The sequence below is a fragment of the Chiloscyllium plagiosum genome, unplaced genomic scaffold (genome assembly GCF_037043375.1).
Source record: "Chiloscyllium plagiosum isolate Xiang-an unplaced genomic scaffold, Cpla_swu_hap1 HiC_scaffold_43, whole genome shotgun sequence".
NCBI lineage: Eukaryota > Metazoa > Chordata > Chondrichthyes > Orectolobiformes > Hemiscylliidae > Chiloscyllium > Chiloscyllium plagiosum.
The window spans coordinates 32340037-32362400 of NW_028270181.1; the positions used below are offsets into that span (position 1 = coordinate 32340037).

General features: G+C 45.8%; 1 protein-coding gene across 3 annotated transcripts in view; it reads left to right on the forward strand.

The window, feature by feature from the left end:
• The window catches only part of LOC122541744 (polyunsaturated fatty acid 5-lipoxygenase-like), a 112198-nt gene extending 91308 nt beyond the window's left edge, over positions 1–20890 (forward strand). For all 3 annotated transcript variants that reach the window (XM_087982530.1, XM_087982531.1, XM_087982532.1), the window contains 4 exons: positions 1422–1543; positions 9797–9897; positions 14786–14956; positions 19451–20890. In XM_087982530.1, the coding sequence (XP_087838656.1) occupies positions 1422–1543; positions 9797–9897; positions 14786–14956; positions 19451–19630 (574 nt within the window). In that variant the 3' untranslated portion in view covers positions 19631–20890. The remainder of the gene's footprint in view (positions 1–1421; positions 1544–9796; positions 9898–14785; positions 14957–19450) is intronic.
• The last annotated feature ends 1474 nt before the right edge of the window (positions 20891–22364 follow it).

Genomic DNA, 22364 nt, shown 5'->3' on the forward strand with positions numbered 1-22364 from the left:
CCTTACAGGCAGAAACAGCTCCCTCCATTTACTCTACCCAACCTGCTCATGATTTTGAAAATCTCTATCAAATCTCCTCTCGGCCTTCTTTTTCCCCTCCCTTACCCTTATGATCCTTTCTAAAAGCTGCTGACCCAAACATCTGGGCGGCACGGTGGCACAGTGGTTAGCACTGCTGCCTCACAGCACCAGAGACCCGGGTTCAATTCCCGCCTCAGGCAACTGACTGTGTGGAGTTTGCACGTTCTCCCCGTGTCTGTGTGGGTTTCCTCCGGGTGCTCCGGTTTCCTCCCACAATCCAAAGATGTGCAGGCCAGGTGAATTGGCCATGCTAAATTGCCCGTAGTGTTAGGTAAGGGGTAAATGTAGGAGTATGGATGGGTTGCGCTTCGGTGGGTCGGTGTGGACTTGTTGGGCCGAAGGGCCTGTTTCCACACTGTAATATAATCTAACCTTCCTCTGCTGAGAAAGGTTCTGTGCATTATTGCTTTCCTCACTGGCTGGCCTGCAGTCCAGCATTACCTGTGTGTGTTTGCAGCGACGAACAAAGACAGGAGTCAGGAAGAGGTCTGTGTCGATAGGCACAGCTAAAACCCTGGATTAATTCTCAAACAGAATACATCCCCCTCAAAAAGTCAGATAAGGAAGCAACAATTAAAATCAAAACCCATCTTGTCCTTGCCTTTCAGGATTCGTAGGGCTCAGTGATAGCACTTGTAAGTTTGAAAGAAGTATAAAAAGAACTTTAAGAATGAGGAGAATGTAGTCTCAGTAGGAATACTGAAGAAAATAAAAAGGCACATTGATGCATTTGGAGAGTTACAACGTACCTCAGCAATTTTAAGGCAACTGTCTCACCATTTCCACTTCCCAGGTCAGTGAGCATACACACTGTTCACTAACTGTACCGGTATCGAGAGCAATGCAGAACCCACCAGAGATTCTGGGTTAAAGTGCATCGCTGTATACCAAAACGCCTAAGAACATAAGAATATAATGACCAGGGTCTGGCATAGACTATTCAACCTCTTCTGCCTTCTAATACAGTCATGGCTGATCTCATCTCAGCCTCAACTCCACTTTCCTGCCTACTCTCTATAAGCCATCAGCCATTCCTAATTAAAAATCTCCTCCTAAAATGTATTCAATGTCCCCCTATCCACCAACCTCTGGGACAGTGAATTCCACAGATTCATGACCCTTTGAGAGAAGTACTTCTTCTTAATCTTTGTTTTCAACTGCTACCCTCTTTTCCTAAAACTACGACCACTCGTTCTAGATTGCCCTAGATGAGGAAACATCCTCAATACATCTACTTTTCAATCCCATTTAGCATCTGATCTACCTCCAAGTGCACTTCTGAAACAGTGAGACCTTTCTGTTCTCATTGTTACTGATGAGTGTTCCTTTATTTCTGACAGTTTTGTCACCGAAGTGGTGAACATTTATTATGATGATGATGAGGCTGTTCAGACAGACCAGGAACTGCAGGCCTTTATGAAGGATGTCTTTGTGTACGGTCTGAAGGACAACAAAAGCACAGGTAACTGCCCGGTCATGAATGTGACTCAAATGTTGTTGAATGACAGAGTTGCCTCAGTATATGCCAACTCAGCTGTGTGGTCTCCCAGCTATGGAGAAATTCATCTCCCTGCTCAGATGGTGTTAGCTGGAGCTGGGATGGATACATTGGTACCCTCATGTACCTCAACCATGACCATTGGTCAGGTACCAGCCTTGACACTGCATTTAGGGTCTATGTAAATGGGGAATACCTCATAGCTCAGTCAGCCCCTGACCTCCTGTAAATAATGTTCATTCCAGGCCCCGAGATGGTTCCATTCACCATGTGACAGAGCACCTTTCCTCTTGGAAATCCATGTGTGATCTACTTTTGAATCATCTTGTCCATCACTATGACTATAGCCATGGTTTATCTGAATCCTTGGGAAGAGGATCGAGTGAAGGCAGTTGAAGTAGTGCCACAGTCAGTGAAGCGAGAAACTAAAATGAGTGCAATCAGGTTTAAAACCATTTGCTCAATCTATCAGATTCTAGGTGTGTGCAGCCTCTGAATATGAGAACCAACAAGAGGGAAAAGCACACTCGACCTCATCCTTACCAACCTGCAGATGTACTGTCCATGACAGTATCAGTAAGGGTAACCACTGCTCGTGGAGATGAAGTCCTGCCTTCACATTGAGAATAACTTCCATTGCGTTATGTGGCACTATCACCATGCTAATTAGGACAGATTGCAAATAGCGACTCAAGATTGGGCACCTATGAGGCATTCCAGCACAATCTGTAATCTCATGGCCCACTCACCCAGTACCATCAAGCCAGGGGATCAACACTGGTTCAATGGAGAGTGCCAGAGAGCATGGCAGGAGCAGCGCCAGGCAAACCTGAAAATGAGGGGTCAACCTGGTGAAGCTTTAAAACAGTTCTAGTTGGCAAACAGCAAGTGACAAAGCTAAGCAATTCCACAACCAACGTATCAGATCTAAGCTCCGCAGTGCTGCCATATCCAGTCATAAATGGTAGTAAACTATTCGACAACTCACTGGAGGTGAAAGCTGCACAAAGAACTCCACCCTCAATGATGGAAGAGCCCAACATATTGGGCAGAATTCAGCTCTTTTGTCCATGTAATGGGTCAGGAGCTGAGTGGCCTTGGTAGAACCCAATCTGGGCGTCACTGAGCAGATGCTGCTCTGATAGCATTGTCGGTGACACCATCACTTTACTGATGTTCAATAGTCAACTGTTGGAGTGGTAATTTAGCCAGGTTGGATTTGTCCTGCTTCTTATGTACAGGGCAAAACTGGCAAGCTTCTACATTGTTGGGTAGATGTCAGTGTTGTAACTGTATTGGAACAGCTTGGCTAAGGGAGAAGCAAGTTCTGGAACTCAGGTTTTCAATATTAAGGGCAGCACAGTGTTTAGCCCATTGCTGTCTGACAGCTACAGAGATTGACCTGCATTCAGTTCTAGCCTTTGGTGACTATATGTGTGGAGTTTGCACATTCTCCCCGTGCCTGCACGGGTTTCCTCCGGGTATTCCGGTTTCCTCCCACAGTTTACAGATGTGCTGGTTAGGTGGTCTGGCCATGCTGAATTGCCCATCGTGTTCATGGGTGTACAGGTTAGGTGGACTGGCCATGCTGAATTGCCCTTTAGTATCCAGGGATGCGCAGGTTAGGTGGACTGGCCATGTTAAATTGCCCAGAGTGTTCAGGAAGTGCAGGCTTGATGGTGATAAGGCTGAAACATTTGCAGCAATCCTCAGCCAGAAGTGTTGAGTGGATGACAGCCAATTCAATTCACTCCACATGATATCAAGAAACAGTTAATGGCATTGGATACCACAAAAATTATGGTCCCTGACAACATTCCAACCAGTAATTCATCTTAGTAGAGAAATTGAGAGAATTGAAGTCAGATAAATCCCCAGGCCTGATATTCTACATCCCAGAGTAGCTCTGGAAGTGGCTGTAGAAATAGTGGATGCATTGGTGGTCATCTCTGGGATTCTATAGACTCTGAAAGAATCCCTGCACATTGGAGAGTAGATAATGTTACTCCATTATTCAAAAGGGGAGATAGAAAGAAACCAGGGAATTATTGATCAGGAAACCTAACATTGGTAGTGGGGAAAATTCTCGAATCCATTATCAAGAGCTTTATAGCGGAGCATTTCGAAAGCAATGGCAGAATCAGACAGTCAGCATGGATTTATGAAGGGGAAATCATGCTTGACAAATCTGTTGGAATTCTGTGATGATGTGACTAGAAAAGTTGACAAGAGGGAGCCAGTTGATGTGGTATGTTTGGACTTTAAGAAAGCGTTTGACAAAGTCCTGTATAAGAGATTATTGAGCAGAGATTAAAGCGCGTGGGATTGGGGAAACGTATTGAGATGGGTAGAAAACTGGCTGGCAGAGAGGAAACAAACAGTAGGAATTAATGGGTCTTTTTCAAATTGGCGGGCAGTAACTAGTGGGATCGGTGCTAGGACTCCAGCCATTCACAATATATTAATGATTTGGGTGACGGAACAAAATGTAACATCTCAAAGTTTGCAGATGATACTAAGTTGGGTGGGAAGCTGAACTGTGACGAGGATGCAGAGATCCTTTAGCATGATCTAGACAGGTTTGGTGAGTAGGCACATCAATGCCAGATGCAGTATAATTTGGATAAATGCGAGGTTAACTTCCTCTAATTGCAGAGGCAGCAGGAAGCTGGAGTTAATCTGGCTTCTATACCCTTCATTAGCATTTCACAATTTAATATGAATCCCCAGTCTGCTGTCTCCCCTTCTGAACCAACCCTTACTCTTTTTAAATGTCCAGAAATGCTTTGTACATATGGAACAGTTATTTCTCATTAACAAATCACTCATAATATGCTTTTTTTCATCTATTAACCAGTAAATTGCTTACATTTCCAATTGAATAATCTATATGCAAAGCTCATTATAGTGCAATGCAAACTCTCAAAGATGAGGGAGAGGTTAGGAAAGGGAGAGGAGGTGCCCGTTTTCTTTACAATAATAAGCTACCAACAAATTACCTGTTGGAGGAAATAAGCACCACCTGCCAAGCCTTTTGTTATTATTAAATCATCATCAAGTCATCTGCTTCTCTGCTCTCAATGAATTAACAAAATACGAGAGCTGTCCCCCCCCCCCCCCCCCACGGGGACAGTGTAACAATATCAAAAGAGAAGTCGAGGGAAGGAGAAAGGGGATTAAATTTAAATGGCACAGAGGGAAAAGTAATACACTCCAGCCCACGCAGTACCCACCTTTCTCTCAATGCCCTTACTCAACCCTTAAGCATCAACTGTTTTCTGTTAGTTCTGGAGTGTGTCCATCATATATTCTTATCAGGACCAGCATTTACACCTTTGTCATTACACACACTGACTGAACAATATACACCGGAATTGTAGGGAGCCTGCTATCACCTACATCCCTCTAAACAAGAACAAAGATCAAGGAAAATTTACAGCCCAGGAACTGGCTCTTCGGCCCTCCAAGCCTGAGCTGATCCAAATCCTCTGTCTAAACCTGTCATTCAACTCCTAAGCATTTGTATCCCTCTGCTCCCCACCTACTCATGCATTTACCCAGACGCATCTTAAATGAATCTACCGTGCCTGCCTCTACCACCTCTGCTGGCAACGCGTTCCAAACGCCCACCACCCTCTGTGTGATGTACTTGCCGCGTGTCTCCCCCTTAAACTTTCCACCTCTCACCTTGAAAGCGTGACCTCTCGTTATTGAATCCTTCACCCTGGGAAAAAGCTTGTCTCTATCCACCCTGTCTATACTCTCCATGATTTTGTAAACCTCAATCAGGTCCCACCTCAATCTCCTTTTCTGTAATGAAAATAAACCTTACCTACTCAACCTCTCTTCATAGCTAGCACCGTCCATACCAGGCAACATCCTCGTAAACCTTCTCTGCATTCTCTCCAAAACATCCACATCCTTTTGGTAATGTGGTGACCAGAACTGTACACAATATTTTAAATGCAGCCAAACCAATGTCTTGTACAATTTTAACATGACTTGCCAGTTCTTATACTCAATACCCCGTCCAATGAAGGCAAGCACACTATATGCTTTCTTGACCACTCTATCCACCTGTCCAGCCACCTTCAGGGTACAATGGACCTGCACTCCCAGATCTCTCTGTTCATCACCTTTTCTCAAGGCTCTTCTGTTTACTGCACAATTCGCTCTAGAATTAGTCTTACCTAAATGCCTAATTAGTTTTAACTCACATTTGTCTGGATTGAAATCCATCTGCCACTTTCCCGCCCAACTCTCTAGTCTATCTATATCCTCCTGTATTCTCTGACAGTCCCTTATGGTTTCTGCTACTCCACCAATCTTCATGTCATCTGCAAACTTGCTGATCATACCAACAGTGCCCTCTTCTAGATCATTTATGTATATAAATGGCTTTCTCTCACATCACTGAGAGAAAACTACAATGATAGCCGTTCCTGCGGCCTGGGTTTCTGCTGCAAGGAGGCAACTTCACCACCTCTGAGGTTAAGGAGGTGGTGGGTGGGCGCTCAGATAACAGACATTCTATACAGGAATACTCCCACTGCTGCTGGTAATGTCCAGGCCAGTCATTCTGGCCGGAGACTTCAACCGTATCATTGATGCGGATGGACGATCTGGGCGGGCTGACAGTGAACTGGACTCCACATTCAGATTCCTGATGGAAAGAATTCAAGTCACCAAGCTACACGACCCCTTCAGTCCCCCCGCCCAGGCATAGATAGACTGATCATGGCCAGACGCGTCTATCCACTCAAGGATACATTTCCTATTTGGGTCCCACACATTCTCAGTCAGATCCACCAATGTCAAGCTGGTGTTCTTCTCTGACCACTGCCTCCTGCTGGCCATCAGTCACATACAGGACGACCAGCAGGCTGGCAAAACAGCATGGAAACTGAACATGAAATTGTTGACCCCAGAAAACATCAATGAGCTCAAAAGGGCTTGCACAAGTTGGAGACCCATGAAGCCCCTCTTTGAGTCTCTAGACGACTAATGGGAAACAGTCAGAGAAACACAAAGAGCTTTTTTGTCCTCAAATGTGTTCAGAAGGCGAGACAGGGCTAGGCAAAATTGTCCAAACTACAGAAAAGTATACAGAACCTCCTCCTGTGCAGACGATGGAGGTTAATGTCACAGAGGGATCTCAAGGAGGAAGAGACAGCAAGCCTCACTCTTTGCCTCAGAGGCCTCCAACATAATATTCCGGTCCAGGGTCTGCATTGTGGAGTAGAATGATACATGATCCCATTTCTTCTTTCAGAAGGTGCACAGGGAGATCTCTGTGTGCAGCAGCCTGAAGGAAGAACATGGCTCGGTAAAGTCATCTCAGTCTGACTTCCTGAGAATCAGTAAATCCTTTGCTGCCAGATTGTATGACACGAAGCCCACCCCCAGACAGTGCGGCCTCCCAGTCATTCCTGTCCTCTATCATAGAGGTCTTAGACAACAGTACACAGGACAGGCTGGTGACCAAGGCCCTCGAGTCCTGAGAAAAGAATAAGTGATGGCTTACCAGCCGAGTTGTATTCAGCTCTGTGGGACTTGATTGGCCAGGACCTGCTGGAGGTGTATGACAGTATGTTCCTGTCAGGTACCACTAGCGAATCCATGAGGAAAGGTATCATCACCCTCGTCTGCAAGCAGAAAGGGAAGAGGGAGGAAATTAGAAATTAGTGGTCAATATCATTGCTGAATACAGGTTACAAAATCCTGTCCAAAGGTCATCGCCAACCGGATAAGGTCTGCTCAGGGATCAGTGGTTCAACCCAACCAAACCTGTGCTGTACCATGCAAGACGATCTCTGAGAGCATTGTGCTCCTCAGGGATACGATCGCCTACCTGCAGGACAAGGGATGGAGGCCTGCCTCATCAGCCTGGACCAGGAGAAGGCCTTTGACAGGATATCGCACACCTACACGTGGGACATGCTCTCCAAAACAGGCTTTAGGGTGGAAACCTGAGTTGGATCCAACTGCTCTACATCAACATGGTTAGCACAGTCTCAATCAATGGGTGGGAATCGGAAAGCTTCCCGATCAGATCTGGAATCAGGCAGGGCTGCCCACTCTCTCTGTTGCTTTGTTTGTGTGTTGTATAGAGCCATTTGCTGGGTCCATCAGGAAGAATGTGAGTTTGAGACTATTCCAGGCAGTGGAGGCCTGCAGGTCGCCATTTTCTGTTTGGATCCGCTGTCATTCTGCAGACTCATGAGTATCTGAAACCAGTTTGAACTGGCCTCAGGGGCCGAGGGAAATCGAAGCAAGAGCAAAGCAATGTTTTTTTGGGAACTTGGCCAACCGATCTTTCATTCCCTTCACTGTCAGGGAAGTGCTGGGAATATAGTTTGGAGGGGCTGAGGCGTGTGCATAGATCTGGGAGGGGTGCATCACCAAGGTGAAGCAGAAACTGGCTCTGTGGGAGCACCCCTCCCTCTCCATTGCAGGTAAATATCTGGTCAATCAGATGGGAGGCACTCTCTCCGTTGTTGTACTCATTCCCCAAAACTGTGCTGTTTCAGTCACCCAAGCCATCCTCCATTTCCTCTGGAAGCCTAAGTAGACCGTGTCTGCAGGGACTCCATGTACAAAACTCTGGATAAGAGGTGGGGAGAACGTATCCAATGTTGCCCTCACCTTGATGGCCCTCTTTGTTTGTGGCTGCCTCAAGCTGTGTGTAGACCCTAGGTACAAACACCATGTGTCACTACACATTGAGGTTCTCTCTGTCCCTGGCATTGCAAAGGATGGACATGCCTCCGTGCTGTGCAATGCTCCAAGTGGTCAGACTGTTCCCTATCACCTGTCCTTCATAGGGAAATTTGCAAAGGGAACCATCATTGTCCACACACCCGTCAGGAATTGGTCAGTCAGCACATAGCGTCCTCAAGCCCTGTGGGAAAAGGAGAGAGTGGATCCTGTAACATGGTTCCCTGAGCTGACTGTCAAAGTCATTTGAGAAGGTCTCTACCTGTGAGATCTTTTATGTACACCCAGTCAGTCTTCGCTACTGCACACTGCCCTCAGAGCGGCTGTTGGGGTGTGGGTAGAGACTGTCACACATTCTCCTTCTGAAATGTGCCTTTTCAAAGATAGTCGAGCGAAAGGTTTTGCCGACGTTCGTCCCAAGCCTCTGTGTTCTATGGTTTGTTCCCCGGGACAAACACCAAGACAAAATATCAACTGCGCCTGGAAGACCATCAACTTGGTGAAAGGCGTTCTTTGGTCTGCCCGAAACTTGCAGGTCTTCCAGGAGTTATCCTTCTTCCAGAAGGAGTTGACCCTGACTGAACGTTGCAGCCTTGCACATTCCAGGGTCCTGGAATACGTGCTGGGGGAACGCGCTAAACTCTGGGACGGCTGCCACCAAAGTACAGCGGGTAAAGACCCACTGCCTGAGGTCTTCCTGCCGAAGGGTAAATGCCAATCCATTCAGCTATCAGACTCTCCTAGTACCTCAAATATATGTAAATGTTAGTACTGTGTAAGAGAGGTCGAGTCTAAGTTCAACATTTTGTTTGTTTGCTTATATGCAACCGTGCATGTCAATGTGCATGTACAGAAAGGTTTTTAAGAGTAAAGTTATATTTTTGAAAGAAAAGAAAACTGCAATTTCCAGACAGGTTTTCACTCCACTTCTCCTCCCACTGTGACCACACACTGACCTTTCCCTTTCTGGGACATCGCGGGAGGGGGAAATCACACACTGACCTTTCCGACTCTGGAGTATTGGGGGAGAGGGGTCACACACTGACCTTTCCTGCTCTGAGGCATTGAAGGGGAGGGGGTCACACACTGACCTTTCCCACTCTGGAGTATTGGGGGAGAGGGGTCACACACCGAACTTTCCCACTCTGGGACATTGGGGGAGAGGGTGAGGGTGGTCACACACTGACCTTTCCCACTCTGGGACATTGGGGGAGAGGGTGAGGGTGGTCACACACTGACCTTTCCCACTCTGGGACTTTGAGGGAGGGAGGGGGTCACACACTGACCTTTCCCACTCTGGGAATTTGGGGGAGGGGGTGTCACACACTGACCTTTCCCCCTGTGGCACAATGGGGGTGTGGGGCGCCACACACCATTTCAGTTAAGAGCATCTTGGAGAAATTGCAGTGCTGATGGACCTCTGGGCTACTCTGACCAGACAGGTGACATTCCTCTCAATTAGGCTAGCACATTGTATGAATAACACCTTTAACTTTGCAGGCTTTCCCAAAACAGTCAAGACAATTGAGAAGCTGATTGAGTATCTAACTGTGGTCATCTTTACCGCCTCTGCTCAACACGCTGCTGTCAACTTTGGCCAGGTATTACATTCATATCGTTCACAAATTCCTCACTGTCCTTTGTCTCGTTTTGTACAGTCAGCCAGAAAGTAGGTCAGTGCACATCCAGTGTGTGACCGAGAGGCACATATAGGCAAATAAAGTATGACATTTTGTACTGAACTGTGCAGAACAGGAAACTGGCCCCAGTGGCATTAGCAACATGCACAGAAGTCATGAGGCAGCTAGTTACTGACGTACTCAACACTGGAGATGCTTTCTCAGCCCCAGTGTGGGCCTTTGATAGTCGGTGGAAAGTCTTACACCATAAGACCATAGAAGCAGAAGTGGCTATTCGGCCCAACAAGTGTGCTCCACCATTCAATCATAACTAATATGTTTCTCAACCCTATTCTCCTGCCTTCTCCCTTTAACCTTTGATCTCCTTGCCACTCAAGAACCTGTCTATCTCTGTCTTAAAGACACCCAATGATTTGGCCTCCACAGCCCTCTGTGGCAATGACAGAGGTTGACAGCCTATGGCTGAAAAAATTCCTCATCATCTCAGTTCTAAAGTGTCATCCCTCCACTCTAAGGTTGTGCTGTCTGTTCCTAGTCTCTCCTACTAGTGGAAACATCTTCTCCCTGTCCACTCTATCCAGGTCTCTCACTGTTCAATAACCTCTCAATAAAGTCACCTTTTATTTACACAAGGAAAGTTCTCAACTTTGGCACAGCTTTATCAAAGTCAGCACCCAGAATGTCAGAATCTCTGTCTCTCCTTTTATTTTCTTCTTTGTTTTTATCTTTTTTATATATTTTTTCTTACCCCGACACTACTGCAGTAGTGCTTATTTTTCCCCAGCACCCATGTTGTGTGTGTGCAGGTGTGAGACACAGTGAGAGACACAAGGTGCACGAATCTTTATTCAATTTCCACCACCAGGAAGATAGGAAAACACCCGAGTGGCGAGTGACAAACACTGCCCTTCACATCAATGCTGCGTGATCAAACAGTAAAGGGCAGGGCAGGGGTTAAATCGAAATAGAATTGGACAGGGAAGTCTCTTTTTTTTCAGACCCCTTCAAGGAGGGGAGTCCTTGCACGTGCACACACACACTCACACTGATCCAACTCTCAATAGGAAAACACCCGAGTGGCCAGTGACAAGCTGTGCCCTTCACATCAAAGGGCAATGCTAACTCCTCTGTTAATTTTTTTTCTCTTTTCTTTTTTCTTTTTTAAACCCCCACACTCCCGTCTAACTGCGGTAGTGCTTATTTTTTCCCCAGCACCCATGGTGTGTGTGTGTGCAGGTGTGAGACACAGTGAGAGACACAAAGTGCACAAATCTTTATTCAATTTCCACCACCAGGAAGATAGGAAAACACCCGGGTGGCCAGTGACAAACACTGCCCTTCACATCAAAGGACAGTGCTGTGTGATCAAAACAGTGAAGGGGAGGGTAGGGACTAAATCAAAATAGAATTGGACGGGGAAGTCCCTCCTCCTATTTTTTTTATTAAAGTCCTCCCCAGGGGCCGGAGGAGTTGAGGCAGCAGGAGGCCCTGCTATAGCCCCTGGGGGGGTTTGGGTAGGTCAGGCCGCAGTGCGGGACAGTCGAGACACACCGTTGGCTCGTCCACTGGAGAGGGGCAGCGCCGCCGGCGCACTGCTGGAGTGTCACTCCCCTCCATTTTTTTTTCTAATTTTTTTTTATTTTTGCCCCAGCACCCATGGTGTGTGTGTGCAGGTCTGAGACACAGTGAAAGACACAAAGTGCACGAATCTTTCTTCAATTTCCACCACCAGGAAGATAGGAAAACACCCGAGTGGCCAGTGACAAACACTGCCCTTCACATCAAAGGGCAGTGCTGTGTGATCAAAACAGTGAAGGGCAGGGCAGGGGTTAAATCGAAATAGAATTGGACGGGGAAATCTGTGAGCCAGGTCTCCCTGATTGGACCAGATTCACAGCCCCAATCAGGGAATTCCTATTCTGTGAGGTCCAGCTGGCTGACCTTGTTAAAATCACTCAAGGGGTCACTGACCTTGGAGAAGATCCAAACAGATTTCCCAGGACCAGCAAGAGGGGAGTTCTTGACATTTTGGAGGGTTGCAAGAGTTGAATGTAATGAAGGAAACTGGCAAGGGAGATGGGAAAATGGTACATTGATAGGAAAAACCCAGGCAAGGATGACAAGAGGACTGAGGTAAGCTGGTAAAAGTGATTCCAGGAAAAATATGCAAAAGACACAATTAAAATGAGAATTTTAGAAACATGCAGTTATTTAGTCAGCACCTAGTCAAGGGGAGCCATCCCATTTGTAAGCTTCTGTTTGACATTCTGGTTGGAAAGGATGCTGATGTGCTATGGGAAATGTGGAGCTTTGATTATAATGGCAATTGGGTATGAGACATTGGCACCCATCCCATACCTAACCCTTTGGTACCAGACCCACACTAACTTGTAGCCACGTCAGTCCCTGTACACATCGATCCGCCACGGCGAAGGTCTCCAAGCCCTCAGTTTCTTCCCCTCACGCTGTCCCAACCAGTACCCTCATCCGCCTGGCTAAACTAGTCCTCACCCTCTCCTTCCAATCCTCCCACTTCCTCCAAACCAAAGGGGTAGCCATGGGCACCAACAAGGGACCCAGCTATGCCTGATTGTTTGTCGGGTATGTTAAACAGTCTATCTTCCGCAGTTACACCAGCACCACCCCCCACCTATTCCTCCGCTACATCGATGACTGTATCACCACCACCTCGTGCTCCCATGAGGACGTTGAACAGTTCATCAAGTTCACCGACCTCAAATTCACCTGGACCATCTCAGACACCTCCCTCCCCTTCCTGGACCTCTCCTTCACAATCTCTGGTGACCGACTAACCACAGACATCTATTACAATACCACCGACTCCCACAGCTACCATCCCTTATTCCGAATTCCTCCGCTTCCGCCGCATCTGTTCCCAGGATGACCAATTCCACCTCAGAATGTCCCAGATGGCCTCCTTCTTCCATGATTGCAATTTCTTTTCTCACATGGTTGACGATGCCCTCCAGCGCATCTCCTCTACTTCACACACCACCGCCCTTGAACCCCACTTTCCCAACGCAACAAGGACAGAATTTCCCTGGTCCTCACCTTCCACCCAACTAACCTCCACGTACATCGCATCATCTTCCACCATTTCTGCCACTTCCAACAGACCCCAGCACCAGAGATATATTTCCCTTCCACCCCTATCAGCGTTCCGGAGAGACCATTCCCTCTGCGACTCCTCATCAGGTCCACAACCCCCACCAGTCCACACCCCACTCCTGGCAACTTTCTCTGCCACTGCAAAACCTGCACCCACACCACTCCCCTCACCTCCGTCCAAGACCCCAAGGGATCTTTACACATCCATCAGAAATTTACCTGCACCTCTACCAATGTCATCTACTGCATCTGTTGCACACAGTGTGGTCTCGTGTACATTGGAAAAAAAGGACGCCTTCTTGCGAATCATTTCAGAGAACATCTCTGGGACATCCACACCCACCAAGCCCACCACCCCAACACTTCAACTCCCCCTTCCACTCCATCAAGGACATGCAGGTCCTGGGCCTCCTCCATCGCCAAACCCTAACCACCCGACGCCTGGAGGAAGAACACCTCATATTCTGCCTTGGGACCCTGTAACCACATGGGATAAATGTGGATTTCAACAGATTCCTCATTTCCCCTCCCCCCACGTTATCCCAGTCCGAAGCCTCCAACTCGGCACCGCCCTCCTGACCTGTCCATCACTCGCCCGATCTAATACCTTCTCCCTCACCTTCATCCACCTATCGCTTTGTCAGCTACTTTCCTCAAACCCCACCCTGTCTTCCTTTTTATAGCTCAGCCCCCTGCTGACAAGCCTCATTCCTGATGAAGGGCTTATGCCTGCAATGTCAATTCTCCTGCCCCTCAGATGCTGCCTGATCTGATGTGCTTTGCCAGCAACACCCTCTCGACTTTGATCTCCAGTATCTGCAGTCCTCACTTTCTCCTAGTGCACTTCCTGCAATAGATGGGGGAAACTAACAGCAGCAGCTGTCCTTGGGGTTAATGGGGATGTTGGTGTAGGAGAAGAGGTGCTGGGAAGGAATGGGCTGTGTAGTTTGGGGCAGAGGAGGTCAGCTCCTCCTTTGTGGAGCCTATCATTTTCTCAGAGCTAGTTCACTCCCTCACGAGAGTGTGAGATATTCTTAAGGCTAAAGGGATCAAAGAATATGGGGTGAAAGTGGGAACAGCGTACTGAGTTGAATGATCGGCCATGATCCTATTGAATGGTGGAGCAGGCTTCAGGGGCTGAAAGCCCTATTCCTGCTCCTCTTTCCTTGGTTTCCTCACTGTGTTCATTCAAAACCAACACAGAGCATAGGTCACATCATAGCCTCATTGCATGTGCTGAGAAAGGACTGTGCTCAAAGTGCCAGTGAAAATTGAGAATACTAGGACTCAGCAGGTAGGCCACCTAGTAAAGTTTAATTCCTGTCCAGTTCAGTCATATTCTCCTTAGTGAGGCTGAAATTGGGGGAATGAGCATCATGATGGCTCAGTGGCTCATCACACTGCTGCCTCACAGCACCAGGGACCCACATTCGATTCCAGCCTCAGGCGATTGTTTGTGTCTGCGTGGGTTTCCTCCGGGTGCTCTGGTTTCCTCCCACAATCCAAAAGATGTGCAGGCGAGGTGAATTGGCCATGCTAAATTACCCATTATGTTAGGTGCATTAGTCCGGGGTTAAAAAAAGGAAATGAGTCAAGGTTACTGTTTGGAGGGTCGGTATGGACATGTTGGGCTGAAGGGCCACACTGTAGGGGATCTAATCAAACCAATATTCAGCCTGACTGTCTGTTAATTCTATGTTGTAATTTTCTTTACTGACAGTATGACTGGTGTTCGTGGATCCCGAACTCTCCTCCCACAATGCGGCAGCCCCCACCTTGCCAGAAAGGTGTTGTGAATGTGGAGTACATCATTGAGAGTCTGCCAGACAGAGGGCGCTCATGCTGGCATCTGGGTGCTGTATGGGCACTCAGCCAGTTTCAGGACAATGAGGTAAGGACACACTAAATAGTCAGTGTCTAAGGGTAGGGATGTGATTGCAGGAGGCTCCCTGGACAGGAGGTTCAGTGTGCTATAACCCACAGACCACATCACCATAAGACCATAAGACATAGGAGTGGAAGTAAGGCCATTCAGCCCATCAAGTCCACTCCGCCATTTAATCATGGCTGATGGGCATTTCACACTCTCTGCGTAGCCCATAATCATGACATTTAACATCCTGGCCTCCACTGCGCTCCGTCGCAATGAATTCCACAGGCCCAGTACTCTCTGGCTGAAGAAATGTCTCCTCATTTCCATTCTAAATTGACCCCCTCTAATTCTAAGGCTGTGCCCAAGAGTTCTAGTCTCCCCACCTAACGGAAACAAATTCCCAGCGCCCACCCTTTCTAAGCCATGCATTATCTTGTAAGTTTCTATTAAATCTCTCCTCAACCATCTAAACTCTAATGAATACAATGCCAGGATCCTCAGCTGTTCATCGTATGTTTGGCCTACCATTCCAGGGATCATCTCTATGAATCTCCGCTGAACACACTCCAGTGCCAGTATGTCCTTCCTGAGGTATGGGGCCCAAGATTTGACTCATTATTCTAAATGGGGCCTAACTAGAGCTTTATAAAGTCTCAGAAGCACATTGCTGCTTTTATACTCCAACCATCTTGGGATAAATGACAACATTACATTTGCTTTAGATTATATTAGATTACATTACAGTGAGGAAACAGGCCCTTCGGCCCAACAAGTCCACACCGACCCGCCGAAGCGCAACCCACCCATACCCCTACATTTACCCCTTACCTAACACTACGGACAATTTAGCATGGCCAATTCACCTAACCTGCACATCTTTGACTGTGGGAGGAAACCGGAGCACCCGGAGGAAACCCACGCAGACACGGGGAGAACGTGCAAACTCGACACAGTCAGTCGCCTGAGACGGGAATTGAACCCGGGTCTCTGGCGCTGTGAGGCAGCAGTGCTAACCACCGTGCCACCCACCGTGCTTTCTTAATCACGGACTTAACTTGCAAGTAAACCTTTAGAGAATCCTGGACTAGCACTCCCTTTGTACTTTGGCATTATGAATTTTCTCACCATTTAGAAAATAGACCATGCCTGTATTCTTTTTTCCAGAGTGTAAGACCGTGCATTTGCTCTCACTGAATTTCATCAGCCATTACCTGGATCACTTTCCTAAACTGTCTAAATCTTTCTGCAACCTCTTCAGTACTACCTGCCTCTCCTGCCTCCAGTCCCTTCATCCAGATCATTAATATATAAAGTGAACAGCTGCAACCCCAACACTGAACCCTGCGGGACACCACTTGTCACCAGCTGCCATTCTGAAAAAGAATATTTTATCCCAACTCTCTGCCTTCTGTCACCCAGCCAATCCTCAATCCATGCAGTAGCTCACCTCGAACACTATGGCCCTTCCCCTTACTCAGCAGCCTCCCGTGAGGCACCTTATCAAAGGCCTTTTGGAAGTCTAGATAGATAACATCCACTGGGTTTCTCTAGTCTAACCTACTTGTTACCTCTTCATTAATTCTAACAGGTTTTTCAGGCACGACCTCCCCTTACTAAATCCATGCTGACTTGCTCTGATCCAACCCTGCACTTCCAAGAATTTAGAATTCTCATCCTTAACGATGGATTCTAGAATTTTTACCGACAATTGAGGTTAGGCTAATCGGCCTATAATTTTCCATCTTTTGACATGATCTTTTCTTGAACAAGGGGAGTCACAACAGCGATTTTCCAATCATCTGGGACTTTTCCTGACTCCAGTGATTTTTGAAAGATCACAACCAACGCCTCCGCTATTTCCTCAGCAACCTCCCTCAGAACTCTAGGATGTAGCCCATCGGGGCCAGGAGATTTATCAATTTTTAGACCTTTTAGCTTTTCTAGCACTTTCTCTTTTGTAATGGCTACCATACTCTCCTGACTCCTGACTCTCCTTAATTGTTGGGATATAACTCATGTCTTCCACTGTGAAGACTGACACAAAGTACTTATTCAGTTCTTCAGCTATTTCCTTATCTCCCATCACTAGCTTTCCTGCATCAATTTGGAGCGGCCCAATTTCTACTTTTGCCTCTCGTTTGTTTCTTATGTATTGATATCATTTCTAATATTACCGACTAGTTTATATTGGATCCTCTCTTTCCTTATTTCTCTCTTTGTTATCCTCTGTTTGTTTTTGTAGTCTTCCCAATCTTCTGATTTCCCAGTGATCTTGGCCACTTTATAGGCTCTCTCTTTCTTTTTGATACATTTCCTGACTTCCTTTGTCAGCCATGGCTGTCTAATACCCCACCCTCCTAATCTTTCTTTTTTTTGGGATGAACCTTTGTACTGTGTCCTCAATTACACCCAGAAACTCCTGTCATTGTTGCTGTACTGTCTTCCCCACCAGGCTCTGCTTCCAGTCGATTTTCGTCGAACACCATTATATCCGATTTTGCCTTCTCTCATTCAAACTACAGATTGAACTCTAGCATATTATGATCTCTGACTCCTAAGTGTCCCCTTACTTTAAGATCTTTTATAAAGTCTGGCTCATTGCATAGCACTAAGTCCAGAATAGCCTGCTCCCTTGTGGGCTCCATCACAAGCTGTTCCAAAAAGCCATCCTGTAAGCATTCCATGAATTCCCTTTTGTAGGATCCACTGTCAACATTATTCACCCAGTCAATTTGCATATTGAAGATATGACCATCGTGGCCTTGTCTTTCTGACATGCCCTACCTATTTCCTGGTACATCTTACGCCCCTGGTCCTGACCACTGCTGGGAGGTCTATATATAACTGCCATTCTGGTGTTTTTGCCTTTGTGGTTCCTCAACTCCACCCACAGACTCCACATCATCTGACCCTATGTCATTCAGTGCCATAGATCTAATCTCATTCTTAGCTAACAAGTCAACCCCACCCCCTGTGCCTGTCTCCCTGTCTTTTTGATAAGTTGTAAATCTTTGGATGCTTAACTGCCCGTCCTGAACCCCCTGCAACCACGTCTCTGTGATGCCTTCCACATCATAGTCATTCACGATGATCTGTGTCATTAATTCATCTGCTTTGTTACTATTTCTGGCGCTTGACAAAGTGTCACATCAAAGATAACAACATAAGATAAAAGCTCGCAGGTTTAGGAGGAACAGTTCAGCAAGTCTAAGGGATTGGTTTACAAATAGGAAGCAGAGAACAGGCATTAAGTTGTAACTGGCTTTGTGCCACTGGGATCAGAGCTGGGGCCTCAACTGTTTGCACTTTATCTCAATGAATCAAATGAAGGAACTGGAGGTTTTGTTGCTAAACTTACCAATCGTAGGTACGAAGGTAAGTTGTGAGGAACGCATAAAGAGCAAAGGGATGCAGATAAGTTTTAGTGAGTGGACACAAATTTGGCAGAAGGAGTATGATATGGAGAAGATGTGATATTGTTTACTTTGTGAGAATGATAGAAAAGCAGACTATTGGTTAAATCAAGAGAAAGCATTCAGAATGCTGCAGTGAGGGGAAGTTGGGTGGCTTTGAATATGAAACACAAATAGTAAGCATATGCAGCAAATAATGGAGGAAGTGAGATGAAATGTTGGCCTTTATAACAAAGGGGATGTAAAAGTGAGGAAGTTACAATTGTACAGGACATTGATGAGACCACATCCAGAGCAATGTGTACAGATTTGGTTACCTTATCTGAAAAAGGATGTAATAGTGTGAGTATGTGGATGTAGGTTTGCTCGCTGAGCTGGAAGGTTTGTTTTCAGTGAGCAAACCTACATCCAGAACCTAAACTTGAGCTACAGACCTTCTCAAAACTTGCTGTGTGAGTATGTTCCAGGGATGAAGGGCTTATCCCATAAGAAATGTTGGACAGACTGAGTCTGTATGCATCGCAGTTTCGGAGTGTGAGAGACGATTGCATTGGGGGGACTCAGCACGGTAGATGCAAGAGGGTGTTTCCCTTAGAACATGATTCTGCAAAAAAGGTGACCGGGCCTGAACTCTGCTTTTCATCCACAGATGCTGTTAGATCTGCTGAGCTTTTCCAGCAACTTCTGTTTTTGTTCTGATTTCCATCATCTGCAATTCTTTGGTTATTTCATTTTTGTACATTTCTTTCCATTTTTCTCAACCTACTTCAGCATTCAATCTATTTAAGATGAATGGAATTTACTCATAGACTTCTCGCTACCCCCACCATGCTGTATCTTGTAGTTTCCAGAAATTTCAAGTAATTACACTGTTAGACCATAATACTTCAGCTTCATTCAATACATGTGTCAGTTTACACCTTGTTCTGTGTTATGTTTGGTATTCCGTTCTGTGATGTGGTGTAGTAGCGCCTCATAAGGAGCTCTGGACATGTGTATACAGATGTGCATGAGCATATCGATCTCATTTCATATTGGAATAACATAACATGAGATGATTTACATAAATATTTATCAAAGATGTTTGTTATTTCTGCAGCTGTTCCTTGGAATGTATCCAGATGAACACTTCATAGAAAAGCCTGTCAAGGAAGCTATCCGGAATTTCCAAGTGCACCTTCAAGAAATTTCAAATCGGATTGCAGAACGCAATAAGAATAAGAAGCTTCCATATTACTACTTCTCTCCAGATAGAATACCCAATAGTGTAGCAGTCTAAGGGTCTGATGTGCCTCAAACAGAGAGAGAAAGAGACACAGAGAGAGAGAGAGAGAGAATATGGTCAAATGGAATAGGCAGAAAATCTCCACTTCATGCTTTACATGTTTTGCAATCGGCTCCTTGTGTGAAAATCATCACTTCTGATTTTTGAATCATCTTCTGCTTAAAGCAATGATGTGAATATGAGGCTTTAGCACAGTCAGGCTTTGATGCATTGCATGCAGGCAACCCTGCTTTAACCCTGAGAATCCCTCACCCTTACTCCTGGACATAAATCTCCCCAGATTAACCTCAGCACTAGTGAAGAAAATCTGGGTCTATGGTTATTTTAATTTGCCTCCTGGTTTGTAACATTTTAAACTTATTTCATCTTTTGGAACAAAGTACTTAATGCCCATTCCTATTTGTCCCTGGAAAGATGGTGAGAAGGTGGCCTTCTTGATCCACTGCAGTTTTTGAGGCAAAAGTGTTTCTTGTTATGAGGAATGTCCCAGGATTTTGATCTGGCAAAAATGAAGGGGTGAAGACATTTATCCAAATTGGCTGCACGTTGGTTCAGTGGTTAGCACTGCAGCCTCGTGGGACCAGGAGCCCAGGTTCGATCCCATCTTTGGGCAACAGTCTGTGTGGAGTTTGCACATCTGCATCTTTTTCTTCAGAGTGCTTCGGTTTTCTCCCACAGTCCAAAGGTGTGCAGGCTAAGTGGATTGGCCATGCTAAATTGTCCGTAGTGTCCAGGGATGTGCAGGCTAGATGGATTAGCTTGGTGATGTGTGGGTTATAAGGTACGGGGGGTGGGTCTGGGTAGGATGCTCTTCAGAGGGTTGGTGTGGACTCGATAAGCCCTGTTTGGATTCTGTGATTCTAAATCAAGATGACATGTAGATCATGGAGAGATTTGCAGGTACTCGGCGTCTTATGACATTATTGACCTCGTCCCCACTGACAGCTGTTGCCAGGTTGAGGAATGCTTAAAAACAAAATACAACAATAATCCTTTGTCAACAAGACATGCTTCTTTAGCCAGGCATGATTTGGAGATGCTGGTGTTGGACTGGGGTGTACAAAGTTAAAAATCACACAACACCAATTTATAGTCCAACAGGTTTAATTGGAAGCACACTAGTTTTCGGAGCGACGCTCCTTCATCAGGTGATAGTGGAGGGCTCGATTGTAACACAGAATTTGTAGCAAAAATTTACAGTGTGATGTAACTGAAATTATACATTAAAAAATTGATTGTCTGTTAAGCCTTTCATCTGTTAGAATACAGTGATGTTTCATTTCTTTCATGTGTAAATCACAAAACCTTTTTTTAAAAAAGTTGCATTCTCAGGTTTTAACAGGTGCTTCCTAACTTCAACCTGAACCCCCTCCACCCAGCGTTTAATCATAAAATTCTGCTCCCATGTACCCGTCTGTTCACCAGTTCATCATAGAACATTACAGCGCAGTACAGGCCCTTCGGCCCTTGATGTTGCGCCGACCTGTCATACCAATCTGAAGCCCATCTAACCTACACCGTTTCATGTACGTCATCATCTATAACCAAGGCAGAGTAAAAGCCCTGGGACCATTCTGGTGAAGCAGCATTGCAGATTCGAAAGGCAATCTGTCCCTTCCTAAGAAATAGCACCCAAATCTGTAAACAGCCCTTTGGATTGGGTTAAACCAGAGCTGGCTAAATCAGTAGTGTGATCATTACCTCTCTCTGTATCCCAGTCTCCTTAACTTTTAAAAAAAAAATTCTTGTGCTAATTCCACTCTCTTTTGTGCCTGTTCACTCATTCTGAGTGTTTTCTTTAACTCTACCTACTTCTCCCATTTGCAAGCTTCTGAACATTTAGAAATTCCTTTCGGCTAATCAAGAAGAGAACAGAATAGCTGACCTCGTACTTGTTGATGTTTAATTCCATCTGTTTTGGTTTTTGTGTAGCCAAAAGAGCTGTGAGAGGGACCAGGACAGTTCTTGATGGACACCACCAGCAGCATTGCCTCTCATTTTCTTCTGTGCTTCACCAGCTTCTGAAGTGCCACTATTCACTGTGTGCAGAGCATCACAGCTGCTATGTGCGCGTGTGTTTTAGAGGAATATTGAGCACCAGTAATATCCCATTGAGTGGGCATAGCACTGTTTATTCCAACTCTCCCCCCAAACCAATTCCAGAGAGAAATGCCTAAAGGTGGCTTCCAATTGCCGTGCAACTTTATTTTTATTTGTTCACCGTCAGATTTGTGGAATCTTGTTGAATGCCATGTGCAACCTTTATACAAACCTGCAAACACTGCAACATCCACCAAGTTAGTTACCGTCTCACAACATTTAACCAGGTTTCCTAAACCTGACTTACTCTTTACAAACACAAGTTGGATTGCTCTCATTTCTCATTGGTCCAATTATGCACATTCACCCTGTCCCAAACACAATACATACAAATAGAATACAAAGTTTTAAATTCTTAGTTTTTCACCTTTCCTTAAATTATGAAATGCCTTTTGCAATTTTCCAACCTACGGGAACAATCCCAGAATTGAGAGAGCTTTGGAAGGTCATAACTCTCTGGAATATGTGCAGTTTCCTCAGTTTCTTGCTTTACGATTGAGAAAGGGGATGGATGAAGGGATTTACTGATAAAGGTAACAGTTCCACTGATTACACAATGTCACAGCAGTGAGTTAACACAGTGACAACACAGAGATCTAATCCGGCCTATATTTAAACAGAAGGGGAT